The sequence below is a fragment of the Rutilus rutilus genome, assembly GCF_951802725.1.
Source record: "Rutilus rutilus genome assembly, chromosome: 7".
Lineage (NCBI taxonomy): Eukaryota > Metazoa > Chordata > Actinopteri > Cypriniformes > Leuciscidae > Rutilus > Rutilus rutilus.
Window position 1 is genome coordinate 28,427,168 of NC_140221.1, and position 27,177 is coordinate 28,454,344.

General features: G+C 38.0%; 3 protein-coding genes across 4 annotated transcripts; 1 reads left to right on the top strand and 2 right to left on the bottom strand.

Moving 5' to 3' along the window:
- Positions 1–389: 389 nt before the first annotated feature.
- On the bottom strand, positions 390–8,257 carry crata (carnitine O-acetyltransferase a). The gene is made up of 14 exons (XM_084412922.1): positions 8,103–8,257; positions 7,176–7,454; positions 6,940–7,058; positions 6,249–6,302; positions 5,965–6,130; positions 5,674–5,848; positions 5,162–5,340; positions 3,616–3,716; positions 3,409–3,528; positions 3,166–3,288; positions 2,903–3,038; positions 2,415–2,477; positions 2,178–2,315; positions 390–1,642 (listed from the first exon to the last, which is right to left on the bottom strand). Exons 1-14 carry the CDS (start codon positions 8,127–8,129, stop codon positions 1,427–1,429), a joined length of 1,896 nt encoding a protein of 631 aa, XP_084269048.1. The 5' UTR covers positions 8,130–8,257; the 3' UTR covers positions 390–1,426.
- Positions 8,258–8,815: 558 nt separating this feature from the next.
- ptpa (protein phosphatase 2 phosphatase activator) lies at positions 8,816–18,995 on the top strand. Of its 2 annotated transcripts, XM_084413127.1 has the most exons (10): positions 8,816–8,888; positions 10,498–10,607; positions 10,967–11,053; positions 11,160–11,285; positions 11,544–11,661; positions 12,871–12,970; positions 13,183–13,307; positions 13,569–13,669; positions 15,064–15,171; positions 18,375–18,995. In XM_084413127.1, the coding sequence occupies exons 1-10, from the start codon at positions 8,864–8,866 to the stop codon at positions 18,447–18,449; spliced, it is 975 nt and encodes a 324-aa protein (XP_084269253.1). In that variant the 5' UTR covers positions 8,816–8,863; the 3' UTR covers positions 18,450–18,995. The 2 variants fall into 2 exon arrangements, with proteins under 2 accessions (XP_084269253.1, XP_084269254.1); XM_084413128.1 differs by lacking the exon at positions 8,816–8,888 and having other exon boundaries at positions 10,495–10,607; positions 10,964–11,053.
- Positions 18,996–23,460: 4,465 nt separating this feature from the next.
- Positions 23,461–26,200, bottom strand: ier5l (immediate early response 5-like). The gene has a single exon (XM_084413279.1). The coding sequence runs from the start codon at positions 25,599–25,601 to the stop codon at positions 24,693–24,695; it is 909 nt and encodes a 302-aa protein (XP_084269405.1). The 5' UTR covers positions 25,602–26,200; the 3' UTR covers positions 23,461–24,692.
- Positions 26,201–27,177: the final 977 nt, after the last annotated feature.

A 27,177-nucleotide genomic window follows, 5' to 3' on the forward strand; every position in this document is an offset into this window, starting at 1 on the left:
ATATGAAATTATTGGTATGTAATTTTTAAAAAGATTTTAAGGACACCTTAGCATTCATCACTAGTTTGCCAATTAATTAAACACTAGACGGTATACCCATTCAATAAAGCTTGTACAATACACAACTGGAGCTCAATGAGACAAAATCAAAGAAATCAAAGTAAAAAAAAAAAAAAAAAAAAAAAAGATACCACAAGTCATAAACTCCATAACTCGTAACAAATGCATTATTTAAAAAAATAAATAAATAATAATTATTTGACATAATTAGGCTATTTAACACGTCTTGTCTCAAAGATTAGGCTAACCTACAATGAGTGGGACAAAAATTTATATGTTCTGTCATAACACTTACCCTCCTTTAGGGCACAGAAATTCCCCATCGTGATAATCAGGAATAATATCTTTTATTTTTTCCATACTCAAATTTCTCATTATCGCACAGCGATGGCGCCTGAGAGTAGGATGAAACGCATTAATATTTTACACTTCTGCGTGACATGATGAACAGGTAAAAGCAAAACACAACAGCTCACTGATCACACACACGAGCATGTGATGTGACGAGAAGAGATCATCACCGGGGGGCAATCGGGGACCCCTATGGGTCAATGATGGAACTGCAGCTTTGACAGATTGTTACAAAAAATATAAAAATTAAACCGATTATTTATGTTATCCTCTATGCATATAACAATTTGTCAAGCTGTGAAATTCACGTTTCTCCAATAAGCGTTCCTCTTCTGTGTGCATGTGATTCATATATATTTTAAAGATGTCCAGCATTACATTAGATAGGCCCAAAGAATAAAGCAGGAATTTGACAAACATTTTCATGCACAAGAACAAATTTTGATTAAAAATCACCTCAGCCAATTCTAAAAAGGATAAATCATGTTATTAAAGACATAATATTTATTAAAAACATGTTAATGCAATTGTGCAAATTTGCAACGTTATACAAAGAACTAAGAGACCAATGCTCTGTAAATGTCACTATTCACATCATAGCATTTAAACGTATTTTTTTCCCGTATTTGATTACATTTAATATATAATTTACAATTTAAAAATCACAAGAACAGTTTTAACCACAGGTTTACTATAATGCACATATCGGGTACATTTTCTGTACTGAGAAAACTCAATACAAAGAAAACAGAAATCAGCAAAACTTGACTGAAAAACCTTATTGATTTTTTTTTTTGTCTGTTTAAACAAACAGAAGCACATAAACATAAAAAAATAAGGATTATTAATTAGTGTCAAGGCGTGTCAAAAACCAATGGAGTCCAGGCAACTCTGGTCTGAACTGGTCAAATATAAAATAAAAATTCTCTTAAAATTCCTGTCCTCGAGTACTGTGGTAAACTCAAATGTCTTGGCCGAACTGGTCAAAGATCAAGTCTAACTGACATAATCGCCCTTAAAGCTTGGCTTTGGGCGTCTGCTCCAGGAGGGTCTTCATGTCTACCAGAGCGTCCTCCAGACCTTGGGCCAGACGTGCTGCGTTAGTGTCCTGGCAGCTGTTGAAAGCAGAGACTGAGAAGTTAATGTGAGTATCCATGGGGTTGTAGCACACGCCATAACCGTCAGGTACCACTGGACCGAAGCACATCACACAGTTTGTTTTAGCTGGCACCTGGGAGAGTAGAGTGGAAAAATAAAAAGTACAATTTAATCTTATGTAAGATTATCCCCCAGTTTCACAGATTAGGTTTAAGGCTAGTCCCAGACTAAAATGCATGGTTTAACTGAAAGCAACTTGCACTGACATATCTTAAAATATGTCAAGGCCATTGTTTTGTCTCAAGATGCACACCAGTAAGGTTTTTCTAAGGCACATTTAAAAAAGCTACTTAAATGTCCTAATTGAAGGAAGGCCTAATCCTGGCTTAATCTAAGCCCTGTTTAAAACCAGGGGTATGAGTTTTAGATGATCTGATGATTTTAGTTTCACAGCAATATAATTTTAGCAGATTTAAAGAGCTATCTATTTCAGTGATCAGTTGATCATCACCAAAAATGTGTACAGTTAATAGTATGGTACTGCTCATCTGCACAGCATGCTGAACACAACACAAAGAGTTTGTTTGGCAAATAAGCATTTATTTACATGCACTTCAGTTTCATCTGTTACCTCTAGCCCTGGACCTGAGTGCTCTGTTTGGCATTACCTGGCTGGTGGAGAGGTTGAAGTGCAGTGCCACAGCATATGAGGTATCCATGAATATCTCTGGCAGGGCAGCCAGGTCCTCAATAGCCTGCAATTTCAGTCCGAGCAAATGTCTGTCGATGGCTTGACCTCGGATGGCCTGCAAATCCACGCACAGGATGAAGAATGTGGAATATATTTAGTGCAGATCGATACTGATTAAAACATATATTTACATCCTCAGCATGTGTTTACTCACCATGTCTGTGTAAGCTCTGTGTGCTTTAATAGCTTTGTCTAGCAGAGCCACTTTCTCTGTGTTCTGTCCATCAAAATGAGATTGTTACATTTTATTTCATGCCAGATCAAATTTACAAATGCACTTGATGTTGACTTATATTGACCATAAAACAGACAAACTAAATACCCAGCAAAATATTTCATATAATATTTACACTGATATAAATTACTGTTCAAAAGCTTGGGGTCGGTAAGATTTTTTAACGCTTTTAAATGTCTCATCACGGCTGCATTTATTTGATCAAAAATAATACACTAAAACTTTGAAATGTTTTTTTTTTTATATTGTTTAAATGAAATGGAATATAATCCTGTGATGGATACATTTTCAGCAGAATTATTCATAAAAAAATAAATTTAAAAAAACCTTACTGACCCACAAATTCTTTTAATGCTAGTGTATGAGAATGTGGATTCAACTCAAATGTGTACTAAAGGTGACCGCACATGTTTGGCCGGGTCATCCATGGCCTTGACGAATCTGGCAGAGTCAACTGAGGTTGAGCGTATAGTGTCGGTTCGGCCCAGTCTGAACATGCGGAGAGAAGCGCTCTCATAGGTGGGACAACAGCGCTTGTAAATCCTGAAACAGTGAGTCCGCGAATCAAGCAAATAAACTAAACTGATCATTAATTTCATAATAGTAATAATGTAGCAGTTCAGATATAAATATGGGAAATAATATTAATGGCAGTGCTGGTGAGGCTTACCTGTAGTAAGCCAACTGGAGAGCCATCTGAATAAAGGCATCAGGGCTCATCTTCTGCGACTTTGGGAAATCTTTGCCAAAATGAGAGAACACGTTGATTTTCATGTCCAAGTCATGAACCATGCTGTAGAGGAGGAGAAGAGAAACTTTCAAGCGTTCAATATTTAGCATACTACCATGTTGTTTGTTCAAAAAACAAACTAAATGTTGGTGATGCAAAGAGTGTAATATCTCAGCTTCTCACATGTTCATGTTTTGTTTGGCCTCCTCAATGTCTTTTTTGATCTCTGTTGTGATGTTGAAACGAAGCTTCTGAGGCATACACAGAGGGACCATTGGGGTACGGACCATCTCCGACTTCTTCCTGTACAAATATAACAAAAAAGTGGTAAATATTAGCTGTGTTAGCCATGGTTACAGTTTTTCCACATTTAACCACTGTTAGTCTTACGTATATTCCACCACATGGTCGATCAGTGACACGATAGGCGGACCCTCAGCGGGGGCATGTTCATAGATCAGTCCACATGTCCCATCCTCTCCAATGATAAACTAGAAACACAACAACAGTATTCAGTATCAGAATCTTGTACTTGATACATTTCTAACATTTGATTTGCCAAAATTACATGCTCATTTAGAGGTTTATAATTTTGTCTAGGCGGTCTACTAGAATAGGTTTACATGGTTTAATGTTAAAAAAATTCATTATTTTTCTTGTAATTTACATATACATTTACGCTCTGTTTTAGTTTCGGGCTTTGAAAAGCCCAATCTGCTCTGATTGGTCAGTCAGCTCCAGTCTGTTGTGACTGGCTCACCGCTTTAAACGTGTGTCTGAAAAACATTGCCTTTATAACTACCTTTGTTTGAGAACAAGCCAGAGTAGGCAGTAGGCGGGCATTATGCAGATGTGTAACATGGTGACGTAGCTGTCAGACTCACAGGCATAATGGCAGGACTATAAAAGTGGCGTTTCAGACATGAGTTTCTGTTGGAGTGATTAACTCCCTTTGGCGTGGACTTTGTGTCTTGTAACTTTGCAGATTGTTTAAAATTAAAATTCTGTCAGTAATTACTCACCCTCAAGTTGTTCCAACCCCGTAAGACTTTCGTTCATCTTCGGAACACAAATTAAGATATTTTTGATGAAATCTGAGAGCTGGCTCACTCCTTCGTAGGCTGCTAGGTAATAGATATCTGCCAGCCCAGAAAAGTTAGTAAAGACATTGTTAAAATAGTCCAAGTGACTACAGTGGCTCAACCTTAAGTTTATCAAGCGACAAGAATACTTTTTGTGCGCAAAACCCCCCCAAAATAACGACTTTATTCAACTATTCATTTTCTTCTGTGTGGGCCTCTGAGTGAGTTCACGAGAGCGCCACGACGCATGCGTGAGAACTGAGAAGATGACGCAGATGGGTCTCGATGTAGTGTTTAAAATGGTTCTAAAGTGTGCATTTCCTGGATGTCCGAATCGTGAGAAACCAACGAGAAAACGTAAAAGTGCCTTACCAGTGCCGCAAAATAAACGGCTTACCTTTCACACTTTCCCATCAAATGATCGTGAGCGTCATCTTGTCAGTTCTCGCTCATGCGTCGTGGCGCTCTCATAAACTCACGTCAGAGACCCACACAGAAGAAAATGAATAGTTGAATAAAGTTGTTATTTTTGTCTTTTTTGCAGACAAAAAGTATTCTCGTCGCTTGATAAACTCAGGTTGAGCCACTGTAGTCACTTGGACTATTTTAAAAATGTCTTTACTAACTTTTCTGGGCTGGCAGATATCGATTACCTAGCAGCCTATGGAGGAGTGAGCCAGCTCTCAGATTTCATCAAAAAAATCTTAATTTGTGTTCCGAAGATGAACGAAAGTCTTACGGGGTTGGAACAACATGAGGGTGAGTAATTACTGACAGAATTTTCATTTTTTGGGTGAACTAACCTCTAACCTAAGTTCTCAGTTAGGGCCCACACACTTCCTCATGGGTCTAACCTGCAATGTTTTGTCGAACCAGCGATTTCCACTGTTCCACCTGCTGCCCCCTCCGTGCAGCATCTGAACTCCAGCTCGGGTGCGGTACATGTCATCAGACGCTCGCGGCAGGGCAGCATCCAGACAGACTGTGAAGATACTCTTCTGAATGGCTCTCACTGACTCTTTATTAGTTTTATCTGAAAGTGACATTAACAAATGAAGGATCAGCATGGAAAAAACATGAAAAAACTCTAATACTCTTTAATAAACTCCTTTTTAAGCAGTTAACTCCTTTTAATAAACTGAGGAATCGCATTTATTTGAAAGAAATTTGAAATCTTCTTTTACTTTATAAATATCTTTACGTATCAATTTAATGCATCCTTGCTGAATAAAAGTATTAATTAAAATCATAATGATCCCGAACTTTTAGAACGGTAGTGTACAGTATTTTAAATAGTTGATCAAAGTTTTATTTACCAGCACACTAATATGCCCAACTAAAACTAAAACGTGTTAGCAGTGCCCACCCTTAATGAGGTTGTTGTAGGCTTTGCCCCAGCTGTTGCGGTGGTTGGAGGTGAGGATGCCAATAGGCTCTTTGTTGGACTGTAAGGAGGAGTTCCAGATCTTCTCCAGCTGAATGTAGATCTGGTCTACGGTCAGTGGTGTGCCGTCACTGTTGTATACATCCAGCACAAAGAACTACGAGTTTAAAGAATAGCCGGTAAGAAATCGTTATAGGCTGTAAATTATGTTAATTCACCTACTACTGGAAGTTACATTTGGACCCTGCCTGGAAGTTTGTAACAGGGACTGACCTGAAAGTTGTGCACTACAGTGATATGTGTGGGGGGTCTCTTGTCCAAGGCGTAGTTGACCACGTTGTCCCTCTTTGTTCCAGGGATCCGGCAGGACGAGAGCACCTGATAGTACTGGTTCATACAGAGTGGCTTTCCACCCAGATACTCCACTGGCAATGTTTCACTAATCAAAGAGCAAAGACATGATGTCTGACTCTGAACTTTATAAACTCATGAATTTAATCAATAGTAATAGTCATGGTTATCTAAAGCATATACAGGGGAAGGAATGTATGACTTACTTGTCAATCATGCTCTTGAAATCTAAAACCCCAGCGATCAATTTAGCAGCATATCTGTGAAGAACAAGAAATACTTTTTAACAGTCATTTTAAACAAGTTTCACATCAACATACTGCCAATAAATTATTCAACTACTAATACTGTAGCATATGCTGTGTGCCATGTGCCTTTGAATCATATGAGTTTTGATATTATGGACAGAACACACTTTGCTGCTGATCTGTGGCCAGTTTTAGCTGTCATATGTGAAAGCTTTTATTATAGTTGATGTGAGGAGACTGGCTTCAGGCCAGCACTTAACTGAGAGCAACAGTTCTGAATTTGCAAAGCTCAGCTTGGCAAGAGAGGATCAGTCTGTACAAAGGTCACCACAGAGGTAACTGGAAACAACTGCCTCTTTTTGTATAACTTTAATCAGTTTCAGAAATATCTATAAATATATATTTAAATGTTAAAATATAAAAGTGTTTTATACTTTAAACTGTTTTATAAGTAAAATATATGAATTAATTAATAAAAATCACTGTATGACTTAGTTTAATTTTTATTATTATTATTATTATTTAAAAAACTGTGTAGGCAGATAACAGCACACATTTAGTTTTAAAGGACACAGTTTTGAACAACTAAAGGTCACGTGTTAAAATTAGTCGACACTTCCTATGATATCTGAATCCACACTGGTCTGACCTCATTTGGCCTTGACGGTCACTGAACACCATTCGGGGAAGGACGACCCCAGGACTTGAATGGACAACAACAGGCATCCGATAGTCTAGGTAGGCTGTTTGTAACCACCAGTCAGAGAGCTAGAAGTGGAAATGGTAGAGAGACAATAAGAGATAATAAGAAGGAAACCCTTGAAAAGAGCAAGCCTGCCCCATCACACAGGGCTCCTGAAAAAGCATCACCTAACAAGTTTTTACCCAGTTATCCATCTTCTTTGCTCGTTGTTCCAGGCCTTTCTGAAGTCTCTCTCCTACACTGCCCGGCTTCTGGAACTCCTCCAGCAGCTGCCGGGTGTGATTCAGCTCCTCCGGGTCCACGATGGGATCCAGGGCAGCCAGATAGCGATCGCATGTTTGTTTCAGGGGTGGCACTGGAAGCTTAGGCAGACCCTCCTGATGGGCCAAGTAGCGACCGGTGATCCGTGTCACTGACACTGGTTTTACCAGGCCACAGGGTTTCACCATGCCGGCCTTGACCTAAAAATATTCCAGATGATACAACAGCGACTGCATTATATCATACAACATAAGGATACATAGAAAATACAGATCTTTTTCGTTCTTGATGACTGACATGTTTATAACTAAAAAAAAATTTTTTATCTATTTTATATATTATAATAATTATGATACTTTGTCATTAGTCTCATAATCATTTTTTTTTTTTATATTATCATAATAGTACCTAAAATTGTCCTATTAAATGCACATTAACAAGCTAATCTAGTCCTACATTTATAAATAACTGGTTTACTGTAATAATCAAATATACACATGACTCAACATTACACATGACTGCCAGCAATGTAACATGCAATAAGACTGTTGCGCATGTCTTTTACAAACTAAATAGCTTTATTAGAGACCATGTACACATTCACACGATGTGTTAGGTACCTGCATTAAGTATTAAAGAATCTGTCAGTGAACATTGTTTTCTTATCACTGCCATGAACGATGATGTACTTCCTACTACTGCCTTAGCCGCTATCTAACCGTAAACAACCTGCATGTCAGTAAAACACACCTCATTACACGCCGCTCAGACTGTCAGCTACCCTTGTTTATGTCACATAAAAGAGCAGACTATGTTTAAAAACGGGGACATATTAATTGCTTACTCACCATCGTTCTGGCAAGAATGCCTAACATAACTGAAGTTCACTAAAACGCCCCCAAATCAAGGCCTGATAGGAGGGACAGAAGCGGTCAGAGTCCACTGAACGAGAGCGCAGTCAGAAAACCCCTGAGCGCCATCATCACTGCTGCTGTTCCACTCCACCGCTAGACGGCGCGCGAGGGACGAAAACAATCTGCAAGCCCAGCCCCGCTGCGTCATCATCTTTCTACTTTTCATTGACAATCCGATACATTTTATTAATGCAAATAAAAATGTCTTTAATTCTTTAAAAGTCTTTCATTTATTGTTAAAATCTTTTAGAACTAAGTTTCACATTCATAAGCCAAATTTGCACTCTCCAAAGTCCACTTTTTTTCCAAATTCCTAACAGTATTTTTTTTAACTAGCCTACATAATGTTTTAAGGTACAACTCTACTGAAAATGTATGCGACAATGCAAATTTAAATTATTTTGTACTGGTGCTATTTTTATTGTATTTTTTATTATAATGTACATATATTGAATTGTACTTATATGTAAATAATAAACAATCATACATCACAAATAACAACCAATATAAATACGTAAGTTGATTCCAACATTTTAAATCGTAAATTTACATATTATGCATGTTACAAAAATACATTAGTTGCAGTAATAATCTTTCTCACAACAATTTACATTCGCTGATTAAGTTTTAAAAATATTTTACGCGAAACTGCGGGTGAGAGTTGAAGGGTCGTGTTTTCATGTTCAACAGTAAACATGGCGGAGACTGAGCAGTCGTCAGGTAATTCACATCAATCAAATATTCATTTAATCACGGATAATTCAGAAGCGAAGATACCAGTAATATCAAGACTATTATATATGTTGTTGTTCAGTACCTGAAGCGGTGAAAGGGACGTGCGCGTGTGCAGAAAAACGCTTAGTTGTGTCTCGCCGCGCCTCATGTTATGAATCCATGAGAGTCTGACATATCTGCGACGTGCACATATATATGTTATTACGCATTATATGCGCTCATATGACCCGAGGTTATTATTTATTTGCAATATTAATTTACTTAGGATGCTGTTTGATTTATATTTAGCGAAAATAATGGGCCTAGATGTTGAACACATTTAGTTTCAAAGTTGGCTAACCCATATGTAAAAATAAAGAGAAACATAAGCTTTATTTTTTTTTAAAGTGCAGCATGTTGTTATTTTCAGATATGTTTGTGTATAATGTGATGGGGAAAAAAATCTAGTAGTTTATCTCTGACAGTATATTCTGGGAAATTGAGGGAATAAATGTATATTTAAAGGGGATTTATTATATCTGGTTAAAGAATTATGAGCATTTTCGCCTATAGGACAGTGATTCATGTTTCCTGAGCAGAACCGGCTGAGGTCTTTCAAATTTAGGTACACCCATAGACCACATTGTATACTATCCTTTAGGGTAAAAAAAAACAAACTAAGTTTCTAGTTGTGTAAGTGAATTAGGCTATTATATAAGGGAGGTTTGTTGTAAGTGGCTGCTGTTCCCTTATTCTTCCCACTATTTTTGCAATTAAGCAGAAATATATGTATGGACATTAACAGTAAGTGCAATACTTGGAAATTAAAATGAAATAAGTCAGTATGCCAAAAAGGGTCAAGCCACACACCGTTGTGTTTGTTCAGACATTGTTATTACACATTTATTTCGATATCTTTAGTTTATTTTTACCCCAGCATTTACACCTTGAAGTGTGCTGTTCATTGGCACACAAAGTCATGAAGTGCACTTATCAACCCACAAGAAGAACAAATGTTCAACTGCCGGTGTGTAATTAAGTATACTATATTAAGTATAGTATTCATTTTTAGTACTTTGTATGTTAATATTAGTATTAATATACGGTTACAGTCAATGCATTACATTAGAGGCTCTCATCCAGAGTGACTTCAGCTGTATGTGTGAGACTACCATTAACATTGATGCAGAAGGGGCTCTAGTCTAGACGACAAAAACACAATCAAACCATGGATCAGAACCTGTGGAATGAGTAAATGTTTAGCAGCAATGCATGTGTGATTTTGTCAATCTTAGCTATCAAGGAAAGCTTTAATATATGTATTTTTTTTAATTACCCATACAAATACAGGGATTATAACCTTATGGTTTGATGATGATGGTTACTTAATATATTGAAAAATATAAAAATTAAATAAATATATGTATTTCAGATATAATATAGATTTTAAATATAAGAAATATATTCTAAAATAGTTTAGAATTGCAGAAACCAAATGTAACCAAGTTCTTATCAGATGTTTTAGTATTTATTAGTTTTATTAGTTGTAACAATAATATAGTATACTTTGACTCTAAAATTGTGTTCTTCATCATATTTGTTGTCGCTTGCACAGGCTCCTCCCACGAGGATGACAAGCCTCCCAGTCCTGTCAGTTTCAACTTCATAGTGCCAAAGAAGGAGATCAGCATGGTGCCTGATATGGGAAAATGGAAAAGATCACAGGTATGTTGTACAACCCACTATGAGACATTGCTACATTGAGAGATGGAAATATAGCTCACTTTCAGTCTCTCTCCCTCGTATCCCTAGAGTTTAAAGATAATAATAGGTAGAAATGTTTAAAAATACAGAAATGAAAAACACTGGCCTAGAAAGAGCGCTTTTCTTCTAAAGTCAGTTGGTCACTGACTCATAGTGGCAGTCTTGTTGAAATCACACAACCAAATGAATGATTTCAAGTTCGAGTTACTAACCTTTGATTATATAGTGTGTTTAATACGCATGGTGCTTTTCAAAAAATGAAAGCACATCTAAACAAATATTTACATTTATTTGAGCAAGTTTCTGTTTTGTGTAAGTAGGCGTACGCAGACTACATGGGATTCATTCTGACCTTGAATGAGGGTGTGAAGGGAAAGAAATTTACATGTGAATTCCAAGTGTCTGAGGTGGGTCACTATCCTGCTCCTCTCAATACTGCTGTGTGTGTAACAGATGAAGTAGCTGATATATATGCTCATAGAAATGTGCTTGCGTACTCTTCTTTGATATTAGACAGTGGAGAAGTTGCTTGCGATGTTGGGAACATTAGATCGCTGGATTGATGAGACGCCACCTGTAGACCAGCCTTCTCGCTTCGGCAATAAAGCTTACCGCTCATGGTATGCCAAACTGGAGCAGGTGAGCACTCGTATGAAATCAGAAATGTTGACCTTCAAACTGTTCTAACTTAATCACAGTGCCTTCAGAAAGTATGAATGCCCATTTGATTATTTCTTGTTCTCTTGTGTTTCTGTAAATTCATATCGAACTTTTCAGGGCAGTATTTGAATTGGTCAAGGGAAATGCTGTTTCATGGCATTGTATGATTTGTTCTGATTTGCATTTCAGGGCAGTTGTCTTGAGGTTAAATGATGTAAAAGTGTTTTGTGTGTGCAGGACGCAGAGACCCTGGTCATGGCCATTCTGCCGTCAGACCGTCATGATGCTGCTCCAGAGATAGCCGTGTACCTAAAGGAGTCTGTAGGCAACTCCACCAGAATTGACTATGGCACAGGTCTGTTTTTATTGTTATTGCGTTTCTTATATGTTTGTGTATGTTTCTCCATAGTTGTCTTTGAAGAGAAATTATGTCTTTAATGTATTACTCCTGTTTTCACAGTTTTCACTACATGTTTTCACAGTTATTAACATCGTGAATATAGGGTGCTTATTATTTTATAATTACCAATTCAACTTTATATTAACTGGCTTTCTATTAATACAATACAGTGATTGACAACCGTCTGTGGTCTCCCAGTGGTTTGCATTGTTGTCAGTTTAGTGTTAATTTACACCAAAACAAAAGGTAACTTGTATGCCTTCATCACCGAAAACAATATTTGTCTTAAATTTCATATTGAACTCACAGGCTCATTTCTGTCAGTTCTTTTTTTTAAATTGGAATGTGTGCAAAGGATTGTGGGTGATTGAAGGACACAAAGAAAACACTCGATGCATCCTTCAAAATGAGCTGGCCTTCATCGGCGCTTGATGACCCGTGTATACGTTTTTCGTATTTAAAAAATTGAATGTACATTTATAACACTATTGCCTGATTTTACAGACAAGGCTTAAGCCATTCCCAGTCTAGAATGCATGTTTGAGCTGTTTTAACTGAATTGAACTAAGGCCTAATCCTGGCTTAATCTAAGCCCTGTCTGTGAAACCAGGCCTATGCTTAGCTAACCTAAACTAGTTAATGCTACTTTGTGAGTGTTTCTAATACAATTGTTGATGAAGTGATGAAATTTGACATCTTTCGTTCTCATTTTTCTCTCATCATCTCAATATATTTTTCCTCTTTTTTTTTTTTTTTTTAGAGTTGAAACTCTATGGGTTTTGCTATTGGAGCAAATGGGAACGCAAATAATTATATTTGTTATAGTTACCTCAGAAATGTAAAAAGCGTCCATTATGTATCCATGAAAGTGTGCAAGTATTGATTTAATGTAGTTTTTCCCAATCCCCACTAGAGGGTGCTGTTGAAACACTGTTGATAGCTTAACATGATTCAGATACTGATTTAAATTATTACAAACCTTAAATACACAAAACAGTTCTTGTTTTTATAATTAAAAGAGTCATTCATTTGTTAATTTAAGTGTAGCCGGCAATAGAAATAGAATTGTCTTGCCATTGTCTTTTGCTACGGTGCTGTAAAATGAGCAGCTGGAAATGCTGATTGCATTATTTATCATAAGTCCTAACATGTTTCTGTGTGCAGGTCATGAGGCTGCATTTGCTGCGTTCCTCTGCTGTCTTTGCAAGGTGGGAGCTCTGCGCATGGAGGACCAGCTGGCCATCGTATTTAAAGTTTTTGACAAGTTAGTGGTTCTTCTTATTGCTTCACTTCTGATTTTAAATATATAACCTTTCATTGTTCTCAGGTTAGATCTGCAACTTCACTAAATAAGTTTGCACTTTACTGCACACTAAATGTCAACACAAATTGTGTCAGTGTATTTTACAGTTGTGTTTTGTGGTTGATGGTGTGAAGAACTCATTTGCATCAAGCATTTTGATCTTATCGGTGTAGGTATCTGCTAGTGATGCGCAAACTGCAGAAGACGTATAGGATGGAGCCGGCTGGGAGTCAGGGTGTGTGGGGCCTTGACGACTTTCAGTTTCTCCCCTTCATATGGGGGAGCGCACAGCTCATAGGTAACGGCTCCGTCTTCGTTGCCAGGTTTGGCTCTTATTCTGTAATGTTTAGCATGAATTGTTTCCTGGCGGGAGATGCTGCCTTGTTTAGTCTTTAACAAGACCAAGCTCAGCTATTTGTTAGACCTATACAGTTATATTTTGCTTATTTTTTTAATTGGTTAAATCCTAAATAATTGTTGCATGCAATGACAACCATGGAGACACCTAGTGGTCACACTAAGTTACTGTCCGGTGTGTCTGTTCATCTATTGTGTGCAGACCACCCAACCCTGGAGCCCCGACACTTTTTGGAGGAGAAGGCCGTAAACGAGTACCACCAAGACTACATGTTTCTGGAGTGCATTAAATTCATCAACGAGGTGTGTGTCATCTAGCATCTGGTCGTGTTTTAAGCGTGAGATGTCCATTTTTCATTTCATTTTCATTTTGTTGGGAGGATGAAATTTAGTTCACACACAAACAGTAACTCATACGTTCCATTCATGTAAATACTTACAATATATAGTTTAAAACTCTCGCTCTCTCTCTCTCTCTCTCTCTCTCTCTCTCTCTCTCTCTCTTTCTCTCTCTCAGGGAGGTTGTATTTGGACTCCACTCACATGAGTCATTTCCTTCCTTCCCTGCACGTTGTTGTGAATCACTCCTAAGGCCCCTAGGGCCCACCCCCTCCTTTCTCTTTCTTTTCCTCTCTCTCTCTCTCTCCTTCCTTCTCTCTATTCCTCTGTTAGGGGCTAGTAGGTCTCTGGAAAGTCCGGCTTGACGAGAGCAGTGTGTGTGTGGAGTAAAGCCACACAGCACTGCCATTCATAAAGTGCTCTTTCCCAAGGGCAGCCCACCAGCCCCTCTCTCTCATAAACTCTCATGAATAGGCCTCATAGTACAGTGACTTGATGACGATAGGTTAATTACCGCCAGTACAGAAGACTTCATGATCTTTTGATAATCTTAATTCTATTATTATTTCGCTTAATTTACACACATAAACTACTGTTCAAAAGTTTGGGGTCAGTACGATTTTTCTTAATAAATAAATACTTTCATTCGGCAAGGATGCATTAAATTGATCAAAAGTGACAGTAAAGACTGTTATAATGTTACAAAACATTTCAAATAAATGCTGTTCTATTGAACTTTCTATTCACCAGAAGGATCATGTGACAACTAATCACGTGACCAACTTTGCAATCACAGAAGTAGAAGTAGAAAACAGTTATTTACAAGTGTAATAATATTTCACAATGTAACTGTTTTACTGTAACCATTTTATTAAATGCAGCCTTGGTGAGCATTAAAGACTTCTTTTCAAAACATTTAAAAAAATCTTGCTGACCCCAAACGTTTGAACGGTAATGCATGCTTTTTTATTTTATTTTTTTAAACATTAATATATGTTTCAAACTTTTCAGTGTTCATTTTTTTTGTTTGGTGTTTTGCTAATATTAGTGCTAAATTCTGTTTGATCATCTTTCTAGTAACACTTATATTTCTACAATTACTTTTACTATCTTTGCCCCTTTTTTGTCCGATCTGTGATCAACAGACACAAGTACTTACCACAGTTAAAAGTGAAATTCAAGTATCTTATTCTAAGCAGTCTTGTCAGGTTTCTCAAATGAATCACATTTAAACATCTCTGAGATGTTTGTGCATTTCAAAATGCTCCATTAAATCGAGCTTTAATGTTGCTGATTGTACATTATATCGTAAGTTTACCATCATCTCCTTAATCACTATGAATATTGTCTGTCTTTAGATGAAAACAGGCCCTTTTGCCGAGCACTCAAATCAGCTTTGGAACATCAGCGCTGTTCCTTCTTGGTCCAAAGTCAATCAAGGTCTCATACGAATGTATAAAGCAGAAGTAAGTATCATGCTATTGTAAACACTAATACATGTCAGGAGTTTTTGATGTTGTAATATATTTAACTTGGTGTGATACTGATTCCTTATCTAGAGTATGTAAATGGTACATTTGGTAGTTAATTTTTTATCATAACTGAAAAAATATGACAAAACATTATACAGTCTTCATGGGACGTTTATAAATGAGTCATTATAAATGCCAAGCCATAGATTCTCAGTTGTTCTGTGAAGTTTTAAGACCGGAGCTGAAAGAGTTAATAAGGCAAGCATTTGTGTTGGAGGGGAAGAACCGCGTGCCCCACCCCCTCCTCCAAAGCCCACATCCTGTGTTGTTCAGAAGACGCTGGTGCTCCCTCCTCCTCCTCTCCTCTCAGCACAGAGCGAAGCTGAGGGGCCAGTCTGTCTGCAAATTCCCCTCCTCCTTCTCTCTCTCTCTCTCTCTCTCTGTCTTCCCCACCCCCGTATATATCACACTCTCGTTCTCTCTTTGACTCCGTCAGCCTGGGACTCATGACTGTTACTGATGTCTTTCAAGTTAAATGCTAAGAGAATATGAAAGCTATCCATATGGAAGTTTTATATATGAAAGGTTTTAATTCTGTTTCTGAGCGACATTTCAATATGCTTTTGTCTCAATTTCACTTTTTTCTACATTGAAATACATGAGAGGCTTTTCCATCTCGTCTCCTTTGGCCGGTGTAGTTTGAAGATCCTAATACACTTCATAGTCAATCCTAGACTTTTATTCAGCAAGCGCGCATTAAACTGATCAAAAGTGACAGTAAAGACTTGTAGGGCTGCCTCCAACTAAAGATTTTCCTAGCTGACTGTTAGTCGTTCATTTAAGCCATCAGTCGATTAGTTGGCGGTAAACCATAATGAGGATATAAAATATAAATTAAGTGCTCACGTGTGCGCATAAACCTTGCCACAGTGACAAAAATCGCATCAGAACGCAAAGAAAATAAATACCCTATAACAGAGGTCCCCAACCCCCGGGCCGCGGACCGGTACCGGTCCGTGGGACATTTGGTACCGGGCCTCACAGAAAGAATATATAACTTAACGTATTTTCCGGACTATAAATCGCTCCGGAGTATATGTCGCATCAGTAAAAAAAATGCATCATGAAGAAGAAAAAACATAATATAGCCTAAGTCGCACTGGACTATAAGTCGCATTAATTTAGAAATGTAGCCTATTTCACACAAAAAAATAATTGTTCGGATGGGACAGTTCACCCTTACGGACGTGATCGAGCGCTCTGAAAGCGGCACAAAAAGACTGCTTTAAAACTTTAACAGAGACCTCAGACAGAAAGCAAAAAGCCTGTCTTTAAATTGTATTTCGTTTTGTATTAATTGTATCTTAATTTTAATTAATGTTTCATCACCCAATTGCCTGGATTTAATAAGAAGTAAATATAATAGAAAATATTTAATCAGGACACGGAGGCGCGGGCGCGTGAACTGGAGCTGATCTCATAAATTAACCGAAATTCAGCGTATAAGGTAGCCTACTTGCCTCACAGACCTGAGACATAGAAAGCTTGAAATGTCTAATTTTAAACAGAGCAATTCAAAACAATAGAAAACTGACTGTTCTCTGCTTATGTAATTCGTATGAAATGTGCATTTCTCTCTGGCGCGTTCACTAGGCATACTGCGAAGATCGAGTCAGCATTGTCAACTTAATCTTTGCACAGAAAACACTTGTTTATTATTAAACAATTAAAATGTCTCCTGCTATATTTTACATATTCATAATCATTAATTTTGGTTCTTAAAATCGGTTCTTTGTGACAGCTTTTAGGTGCTTTATTGGCAGCGCCACCCTTACATCGCATCAGCACTGTAAACATGGAGATTTTTTTCTTTTGGGGGGCTTTTTGTTTGTGTTCAGGCTTTCTCAGTTGTCTTTAGGCGCGATATTACGAGTACCCTGCTAATAAAATTGCAAGTAAGCCTACATTGGATTCACGTTTATTATTATATTTAATTATTTTTTATATATTTTTTATATTTTGTTGTATTTATCCGCCGCACCTTAAAGCCCGGTCCGTGAACATATTGTCTGATATTAAACCGGTCCGTGGCGCAAAAAAGGTTGGGGACCGCTGCCCTATAATATAAATAACAGCCTTATCTTAACAAACTGAAACACTTAATAGAGAAATATCAGTGCAAACATAATCAGACAGACAGGTAGCCTTAACATCGAATGAAAACTCAGTTTTTCCGAGGTCAGAACACACACAAAAATATATACATTAAGCCTATATAAAAACAAATAAATAAATAGCAGCAAACTGAAACTCTACAACAATATATGGACAATTAGGCTATATCTGACTCACCGTTACTCCAATCTCAGTCTTCTCATATTATGAGAAAGGGACACAACAAGTTTGTCCACGACTTAACACCGGCTTTTGAGATGGCGTTCCGATGGCGTGGACGTGGAAGTTCAGTTAAACATGTCGTGCATTAAGCGCAACATTTAGGTTCCACACTCCACATGAACACTTGGACATGCTCTTATTAGCACACATTTGTCTAGGTTAACATTAACGATAGAGTGAACGGCCATGTGAAGTGCTATAGGCTATGCATGTTTTACATGATAAGTCATGTTTGGGGTCGCACGTCAGCTTTTTTTTTGGTCATTCTTTACCCTCTCGAAACGTTCCCACAGTACTTTGGATTTTTTGCCTGAAATATTAACTCATGGACCAGCCGTGTTAAGACTTTGCCCCTTCCTGTGGAGTTTTTTTCTGCGACTAACCGACTGATTCAAATTTAGACGACCAAGACTAACCTTTAGTCGACTTTTAAAGCGCTAAAGACTTGTAATGTTAAAAAAGATTTCTATCAAAATCAGCATATTAGAATGATTTCTGACGGATCATGTGATAGAAGATACAAAACAGTTCTTTTAAATTGTAATAATATTTTCCAGTATTACTGTTAATTGTGTATTTTTGATTAAATAAATGCAGCCTTGGTGAGCATAAAGGACTTCTTTCAAAAACACTTTTGAACAGTAGTGTGTGTGTGTTTGTGGAAATATACCTTTGTATATTTATAGTTTTATTCTGTTCGGACGCCATGGCATTAGACATTTTGAAAGCTAGTAAATCTGTTCTCTTGCTTGTGTAGTTGATTGATACTAGTTAACTCTTTCTCTGTCGCCCTCTCACAGTGTCTAGAAAAATTCCCTGTCATCCAGCATTTCAAGTTTGGCAGCCTGCTCTCCATCCAGCCAGTTAAACCATGAGAGACAACAGAAAGAATTCGCACCTTGTCAGAGAGTACAACCAAAACTCTTAAGGACGAAAGCGCTTCAGTTCCATGTTAACAGACCTTAGTATGCATTCTCTTCAGCAGAGGTGCTTGGTCTTAATCCTGCAGATCTACTTTTCCTAGAGAGTTCAGTCCCAAAGCTGCTCTAATACATCCTATCCTCAAATTTTTATGTGAACATGAAGACCTTGATCATCTGGTTTAGGAGTAGATGAGTTGATTTGAACTAAACTCTGCAGGACAGTAGATCTGAACAGCCCTGCTCTTCACAGTCTACTAGTTGTGCATATGAAATCCCACTTCTGATATTCCTCCTAGTGATGCAATTTGTCTTTATGGTTTTATTTATCTATTCCCTGCAAGCAGGAAGTTGAACTGCTACTAAGACACCTGCAGTTATGCACATACACATTTTCATCTGGATTGGCATTTATATTTATTTATGTGTATATAAAGAACAGAGCTTGTCACAATGAACGGTTGAAGGCTTGATTTTGGTTTAATGGATTCCATTTCCTGTGTGCAAAGATCTGAAGAACAATTTGTGTTTGTGTGTGTGCGGGTGTTTGTGAGTTTGTGGAGCATCAGTGTCTCAAAAGGCGCTTTTTGAGTCACTTGCTGTTCAGTTATCAAAGATCACTGAGGTATGTGTTTGCTGTGAATGGTTTTGGCAAGTGTAGTTTTTACCTATGTAAGACATTTATAAGTTGTCAACCACTTAAGTTTTACATTTTTGCATTTTTGGCTGTGCTTATTTCTTTCTTTTTCATTTAACTGAAAATCGGACAAGTAATTGGTGTGTAAAATGTCAGAAAGACTTAACCCGTATAGTTTGTAAACAGCCACATGTAGCTAATACCATAGTCTTCCGTTTGCTATAGTAAAGCAATGAATGTGGCTCCACCAGTTTGGCATTATGCTAAATCAGTGAAGCTTTTTTGATTTCTAAACTTTATTCTGTGTAAATAAATGGTTTCAGTTTGCTTCATAACCAACAAAGAGAGGGAGTATCATTTATTGAACAGGGTACAGTCTGCAAGTTAAAATGACTGAAATAGTGCAAAGCTTTTGTTACTCAAATGCAGTAAATGTGTATGCTGTTAGAACCAGGCGAAACATCTATGGACACTTTTTACATGGGCACAAATATAATTTATACTTCACAGAGTAAGTATTCATTGTTCTGCACATTAGCACACTTTAGATTGATTAACTGAAATTCATCTGGATTGAGAATGAAATCATTTTGAAATGAGAGGCATGTTAAAACAGAGTATTTAGTCCTGGGCTACTTTTCTGTTTTAAACCAACCAGCTTTTTTGTTTATCATGGGTTAATATGGAACTAACAGACCTGGGGCCTCATTTATAAAGCTTGCGTACGCACAAAACGGGGCTGAAAACATGCGTACGCCAGTTCCTGCGCAAAAGGTGGGATTTATAAAGAAAAACTTGAGGGGAAAATTTGCGCACCTGCACGCAAACTCTGACCCATGCGTACGAACGTTTTGGAGATGGAGCACTTTGGCGACACCGATGGTGAGCTGGAGTTAAATGTATTTTTGGTCACTTTTATACAGAAAATCTAAAGAAAATTAAACATATACAGAAAGATTATACAAATACAATATCAATCACCAAGCCTGTCACTTGAAGCAAATATCCATTCCTTCTTAAATGTCCGCGGCAGCGAGCGCGTTGAGCCGTTTAGTGAAACTGACGCAAATAACAGTTTAAATAAATAAAATACTTCTGATATAAACATTTATATTAAATATGCCATTCAAATTAATGGAGTTAAACACTTAAACATGAAATCATTACTTAAGTTAAATTTTTTTTTAAATTCAATCATTAGAAATATTTGTTGTGGATGCGATTGTTTTTGAACACTTTTCCTGTGGCGTGCTTTAATGTTTTAACCACAGAGATAATTGCTTATTAAAAAAAAAAACTTTCTCTGAAATGTATTTTACACTATTTGATTTATGTAGGCTATTCAAAAACAAGGCAAGGATAGACAACTACTTGATTTGTATTAATGTAATGTTTCTTGTACCGTTTATATCATTTGCATATGATTATTCATCCACGTGATAACGTTTAAGTTATCACGTGGATGAATAATCATATGCAAATGATATGTAGATGAGGATCTGCATAGTAAAACTAGGCGTTGTAAGCTCCATATATGGTTATTTCGGGTGGAGACGCATGTGCGCACAATCTTCCGCTGACTGGGATTTATAAAGTGAATTCTGCGCAGGTTCTGGCGTACGCACGCTTTTATAAGTCTGAATATTTTTTTGCGTACGCCATTTTTGGCTTTCGGGCGCACGTACACTTTTAGTAAGGTTCCTACGCACAGTTTTATAAATGAGACCCCTGGTCTTCCTTTCCTAAAAGCTTTGTAGGCCTAAGTAGATCATGCAAACCAATGGTCTCAAGATCTACTTAGGATTACGATGCTTCTAGGAAATACAGCCCTGTTATGTTACAAAATCATCCCTTTAGCTTGGATGCCAGCAGCTGGTTGCAACAAACCCTTTAAATTAAGAAACTTTGTGACAATTCATTTATAATAATAACTAAGGGTCTGCTTAGTTTAAGGGGTTTGTTGCAATCGGTATCAAATTTGTCAAAATCTTTAGTGTCATCAAATTGGCTTTTTGGGTTGCTAGTATTTAATTAAGAAATGTCTTCTAATTTTTGAGATGCAATGGAACTACTGGGTTAATAATGGGACATAACACTCGATGTTTATCTGCTTCCTAACCACCACAATTAAGTTGTAAGTGAATTACTAACATTGTGACTTATAATAGCAGAGGGTTAAAAATGTCTTTTCCTCTTAAAATATAGTTGACTGAACTTCAAAGTAGTTTCAGCAGTGTCCTGTTATGTGAAATGCTACAATTCATTTAAAACTGATATATAAATCAAATAAAAGGTTGTATTGCCTCATGTATAAAGAAAAAGATATATAGAGTTTATGATTTGGGGGTAAATGGTTATTATATAGATATACATTGTACATGTATTTTAACATGAATCTTGATGTTGAATTAAAAAAACAAAACATGGACATGGTTTTATTTCAACACTGGTGTATTTATGTAATTTTGTTATATAAAATAAAATTCTTTAGGGATCTACAAAGTGCTCCACAAGACCTACACGCAGGACAGGCTGATTCACATTCTGTATTTTTTAGTTGAGTCATTTTCAGTGGTTGGCAAATTCGGCACTATAGTCCAGTCGCCCCACTGTGACGGTTATTGACATGAACTCATGTCGAATTTACCCAACACCGATCCGCATCCCCCGTTTCTATTCAGTTGTATTCACGCAGGCTTCACTGCTGAGTTCAACAGGCGCAGTTGAGATAAGATAAGATTAAAGTAGTGCCTTTTGTCTTCAATAACATTTGATGTTACCAATGAGACCGTTTCACAAGGAGAGTGTAAACAGAGGCGCATTTAGTATATATATCACGTCTACCGGCTAATGAAACACGTGCTATCTATGTGGAAGATTCTGTGTGCGTGTATAATTGACAGCGCATGGATCCTTCCATCACATAAAATGAGAAAATCTGCATTCGTTTCGTGCGCGCGCTCTCCATGGCAGCGTTTCCCGCGTCTGCCACGCGGAGGAGCTCGCCACACACCACAGACTATGTAGTAGCCTACATCGGCTGTCAAAAATTAAACGAATATACAAACGGTCTTTTTATAAAAATAGATTTGGTAACGTTAGCACTGACACATTTCCCCTAATATGAGCGTATTCAGAACAAAACAAACAAACGGGTTCAAATATAACTTACACACTCATTAAGCCGACATCTAATTAACCTTGTTGAATCATTCAGTTATTTCTAAGACGTGTCCGTCGCATTACAAACCAAGCTACAACGTATTTGAACGGTTTTAAACGCCTCGTCGTAATGTAGTACAAACAGGCTACCGCGCGACCGAATTACCTGCGTTTTAGCGACATTTAAGCATGCGCGAAACAGCTATATTCGTCGAAAACAGCTAAGACAACGACCTGACAATAGCCTATGCATGTTGGACGTTGATGTGTCGGGTGTACTGCGGTGGGGTATCTCAGATTGAGAGGAGTCGAGAGGTTTCGGCTAGAGATGAGAGAGGGAGAGAGAGAGAGACCGGGGAGAGGACAGGGAGGGGAGGGGTGGAGGGGGTTGCAGGGAGCAGCGGATTCGAGGTCAGCCCAAAGTGCCGCTACATAGGCGCTCTAATACCTTCATTCATTGATTTTGAAGAACACCACCATGTGGCATACAGCAGAGATAACACAGTCTGCAAGTTTAGCGAGAGTTTCTGGCTAAAAAGTGCGCGCGCCTTGAACACAGTGCCCGCCAATAAGACGTGACGCGTTTGTCAGACAAAAGTTTGCTGTTATGGGTAATGCTCTTTGCATGTGAAACCCTCGTTTTAAATGTAGGCTTTACTATATTGTGTGCTTTGTTTTATTCTATCTATGGTGCGTAGGCTTTACCTATAATTTTCCTTCTCGTTAGTTGTTTTATTCTTGGCCTACAGGTGACAGTTCAATATCCCACAGGTAGCCTAATGGCAAATAGGCTTGGCTATCTAAAATTAAATTTCAGCTGATATAAAACAGGTAACCAATGCTGAGAACATTTATTTAGTATCTAAAATCGTATGCACAGTTGTTGCCAGTTTGGAGAGCCATTGAGTGAAATCATTTTTGTGAGTGAAATAAAAATTGAGTTTGGCCTTGATTAGAAATGTAACTAACATTAATGGGAAATTGGCAAATGTATAGGCTAATGATTTGCTGTGGATATGGTAGATGAGATTTATTATATATCGAGATTTATTTAAGATTTCTGTATTGCTTTGAGTCAAGCTCACTATCACCAGATGAGGCCTAAATGTTAGCTTTAATTGACACTCTTGGTTTATCAAAAGATACACAAAAAGAGGCGATGCAAAGTAAGTTTCATTTTTTATTAAGGTTATAAATTTTAAACAAATACTTTCTAAAACAGTTTTACCCGGTGATATACAATTTAATATGCACAAAAATACAAGAATACCAACAAAATATGGAGAATACGTCTGAAAACGTCTTTAATTCAGTACACATAGTGCTTATATAATGTGAGGACGTATGGCTAATTTATGAGATTGCCTTTTTAGAACAAAAGGTCTAAGTTTGTAGAAAATAAAATCAAACCCACAAAACCAAGCAAATGCTGGCATTATGAATTACTGTGAAGGCTTTAACTTTTTCTTTCTGAGAGTAAGGGGGCAGGAAATGGCTAATGCTGGAGACTTGGTTAGTCAACAAAAATACCTGGCTGGCAGATTAAATCACGGCGTGCATTATGGGAGTTGTAGTGTTAATTAATGGCCCCAACTTTCAGTGTTGATGAGGTGACTGGCATAGGCGAACTACAAACACACTCAGAGGAACTGGAGCTGTAGGTCAGTCAGTGCAGTCAACAAAACGCACCAGTCCTCGCCACTTTCAACAGAACAATTCATAATACAGAAAACAACAAACTCAAACAGGGAGGGGGTTCATATATTGCACCTTCATTAGCCTACTTGATTGCCCTGTATGATATTACAGAATGTAGTCTGTTGAAGCCAGTCCTCTTCCTGTAGCTCTACGTTAACAACAACACGAGCTCAGATATATAGTCTTGTATAGTAGCCTGTTCTACTGGTAAACTGGTAGTCGTTAAAATGTTAGAAAATATGACACGACTGCTTAAAGTGTTTTGTGTGAGAAATAAGCGTGCAGTGGGTAGGCTTCTCCGTTTGCAGCCTGTTATTCCCAACATTACATGACTAGTAATGTTATTTTACAATACATCTTTGTGAAAGTTCCTGGGAAGGGGAGAGAAAAGAGAAACAATCCACGAGCGACACATTCAGAGACTTTCCATGTTTGTGGCCATAGCTAGCAGTCTGCGTTGGGTTTAAGGCAACGAAATTCAACTTCGTATTAAAACGTTTGCTGTAATATCGACATTTGTTTTAAAGGACAGGACATCACAAGTGGTAGGCTACAACCACTGTCCGCCACCCTCACTGAAACGAAACTAAAAACAAACCAAATAAAAAACGCTTAAATAACTTTGCTGCAAAAATAAAAGTCAATTTGTCTTAGACTCTGTACAATTTCATAAAGTATCTGTATTCGCATTAACCACAGAGTCAAAAGGCTACAATAGCTCTCGTCCAAGCCCCTAAACTCGCCAGGGCTTGTTTGCTACAGAACTGTCCGTTTAAGGCTTGCTCCAAGTCCGCTTGTCTGCTCACGAGTCCCGTAAACCCCGAGCCGAAGATCGAGATGAGGTTGGAAATGTTCGACGTGTCCAAATGCTCCGTGCACACGTATGAAGAGTCCTCGAATTTCGCTCTTTTGCACGGCGTAAAATCCGGCACCTCCTCGATCTCGGACACGTAGTAACCAAAGTCAAGCTTGCGTTTCTTGGCTGGGCTCTGTGCGCCCTGGCAGCATTGTTGGAGCGAAGCGCAGCAGTCCTGATGCAAATACCCGTTCTCTACTGTGGTAACGACATGCGTGTCCAAATCGAGCACTGTAGTTTTGTTGCAGTGCATGTTGTTTACCGGCGAAAAGTCACAGTTGGAAACGGGGTAGGCTTCCGCGCAGCAGCTGCGGTAGAACGAGGGATCCGGAGCTTTGCAGACCTCTTCGTTTTGGAGAGCCATGGGCACCGAGCAGGCGCTGCTGGGCTGGATGTGCTGCACCGGAGGAGCCTGGTGACTGACGGGCAAGAGCGCGCCGCAGAGGCTCGCCGACTCGCTCGCGCTGCCGCAGCAGTCCCCCGTCTGCTCCTCGCAGTCCTCCATCAAATCGAGCGGGTTCAGCTCCTGGATCTCGTTGCAGACGGTCATCACCTCCTCGTACTGCTGCATCCTGTAGATCTCGGCGTACTTCTCGTTCATGTAGACTTGCCTGGCGTTCCTCAGTACATAGGAAACCAGCAGGTTTTTGTGCAGCTTGATTCCTCCTCTCTGCGTACGGGAGTTGTGGATTTTTCGTAATGATATCGAAATTAGACTTTGTGCATCCACTGCACACTCCATGGTGTTGATCATGGTCGGGGTCGTGATGTTTTCCCACCGCTCTGACGAAAGTAACTAACTTTCTTTTAGTCAGAATCACGATATTTCGTTCGGGGACGAAGGCTTAAGTCAGCTCTGTGGAGAAACATTGAACGTGGTCGTTTCTGCCTCAACGTGTGAGCGAAGGCAATCATTAGCCTGCGCTTGCTGCCATAGTATATATATGGCGAAGAACTTTACGCCCACTTTACCTTCGGCCAATCAGGGGCTGGGAATATCGTTGAGTGACAAGCAAATTCCACCCAGAGGTTTTGATCTCGTCCAATCATAGAGAGGCGGTTCTTCTGTGCTATTCAAATTCCAAACTGACTTTACCAAACTGGAATGTTCTCATGAGGCGCATTGTACTTCGGAGTGCGTGCTCTTGTCATGTGTGCTGGAGAGACTACTTGAAGGATATGACATAAATTGACTAAAATATATATATTTCTAAACAGGATAAGCTAACAAGTACTAAGCATTGTAAATTTGACACAACTGAAAAACACTCTGGATTAACAGTCATTAAAACTCTTTTTACTTAATTTTTGGCAATTGATATTTTAAGAACATTATTATTACCTATTTGCAACTTACATGTAACCCATATAGCACATGAAACGTTAAACCATTGATCATAAATATCATAATAAATATAAATAGGCTAAATATATTTATATATTATAGCCTGTTTTTATGTCATATGGATTTAGTAAATGGGAAAACATTATGTAATGGAGGATTCAGACTCAAAACATAGCAAATGTAATGAAAATACTATGTAATATAAACTGTATAGCCTTATTCTTACATTGTAGGCTATATGTTTCTCAAATATGCATTACCTAAAATATACAAGACGATGCAATTATCTTAAATGTCAAGATGTGGAATATCAATAATCTCAAATAATCCAGATAAGGATATTAAAGTAAATAATAAAAACATCTAAGACTACTGTAGATATTTAGTTAAAATTGAATATTATTTTTAGAAAGTCAAAACAGATGATGAATAAAGTATGCTCTGGAGTATTCATTTCAGCACAGATATTCATAAATATATTGACAGATATTAATTTACCCTTTGGTCTGATAGATGTTAATTTATCCCATATCAACAGATGACATGTATATTGTTAAACTACTGGGGTTCAGGACAGAAAGTACAAACTTCCACAAAGGACTGTAAAATATTTCCCCATCTTTCAACTTAAACTTTTCAACTTTGACTCAATAAAATTTAGAAAATCTGAATGGCCCCTGTCTAGTAATTCAGTCTGCACCTGCACAATGTGAAAAAACAAGAAAGAAAATAAGAGAAAAAAAAAACCAGACCGTTACATTTTCTAAAAATCAGATTTGGTTCTGTGCGAGTCAAAAAATCTCTCTCTCTCTCTCTCTCTCTCTCTCTCTCTCTCTCTCTCTCTCTCTCTCACTCACTCACTCACTCACTCACTCACTCACTCACTCACTCTCTCTCTCTCTCACACACACACAAACTCAGATTTTACAGCTCTGCATCTTAACATTGCCCAAAACACCCAACTCTTTACACAAACAAGTAACCA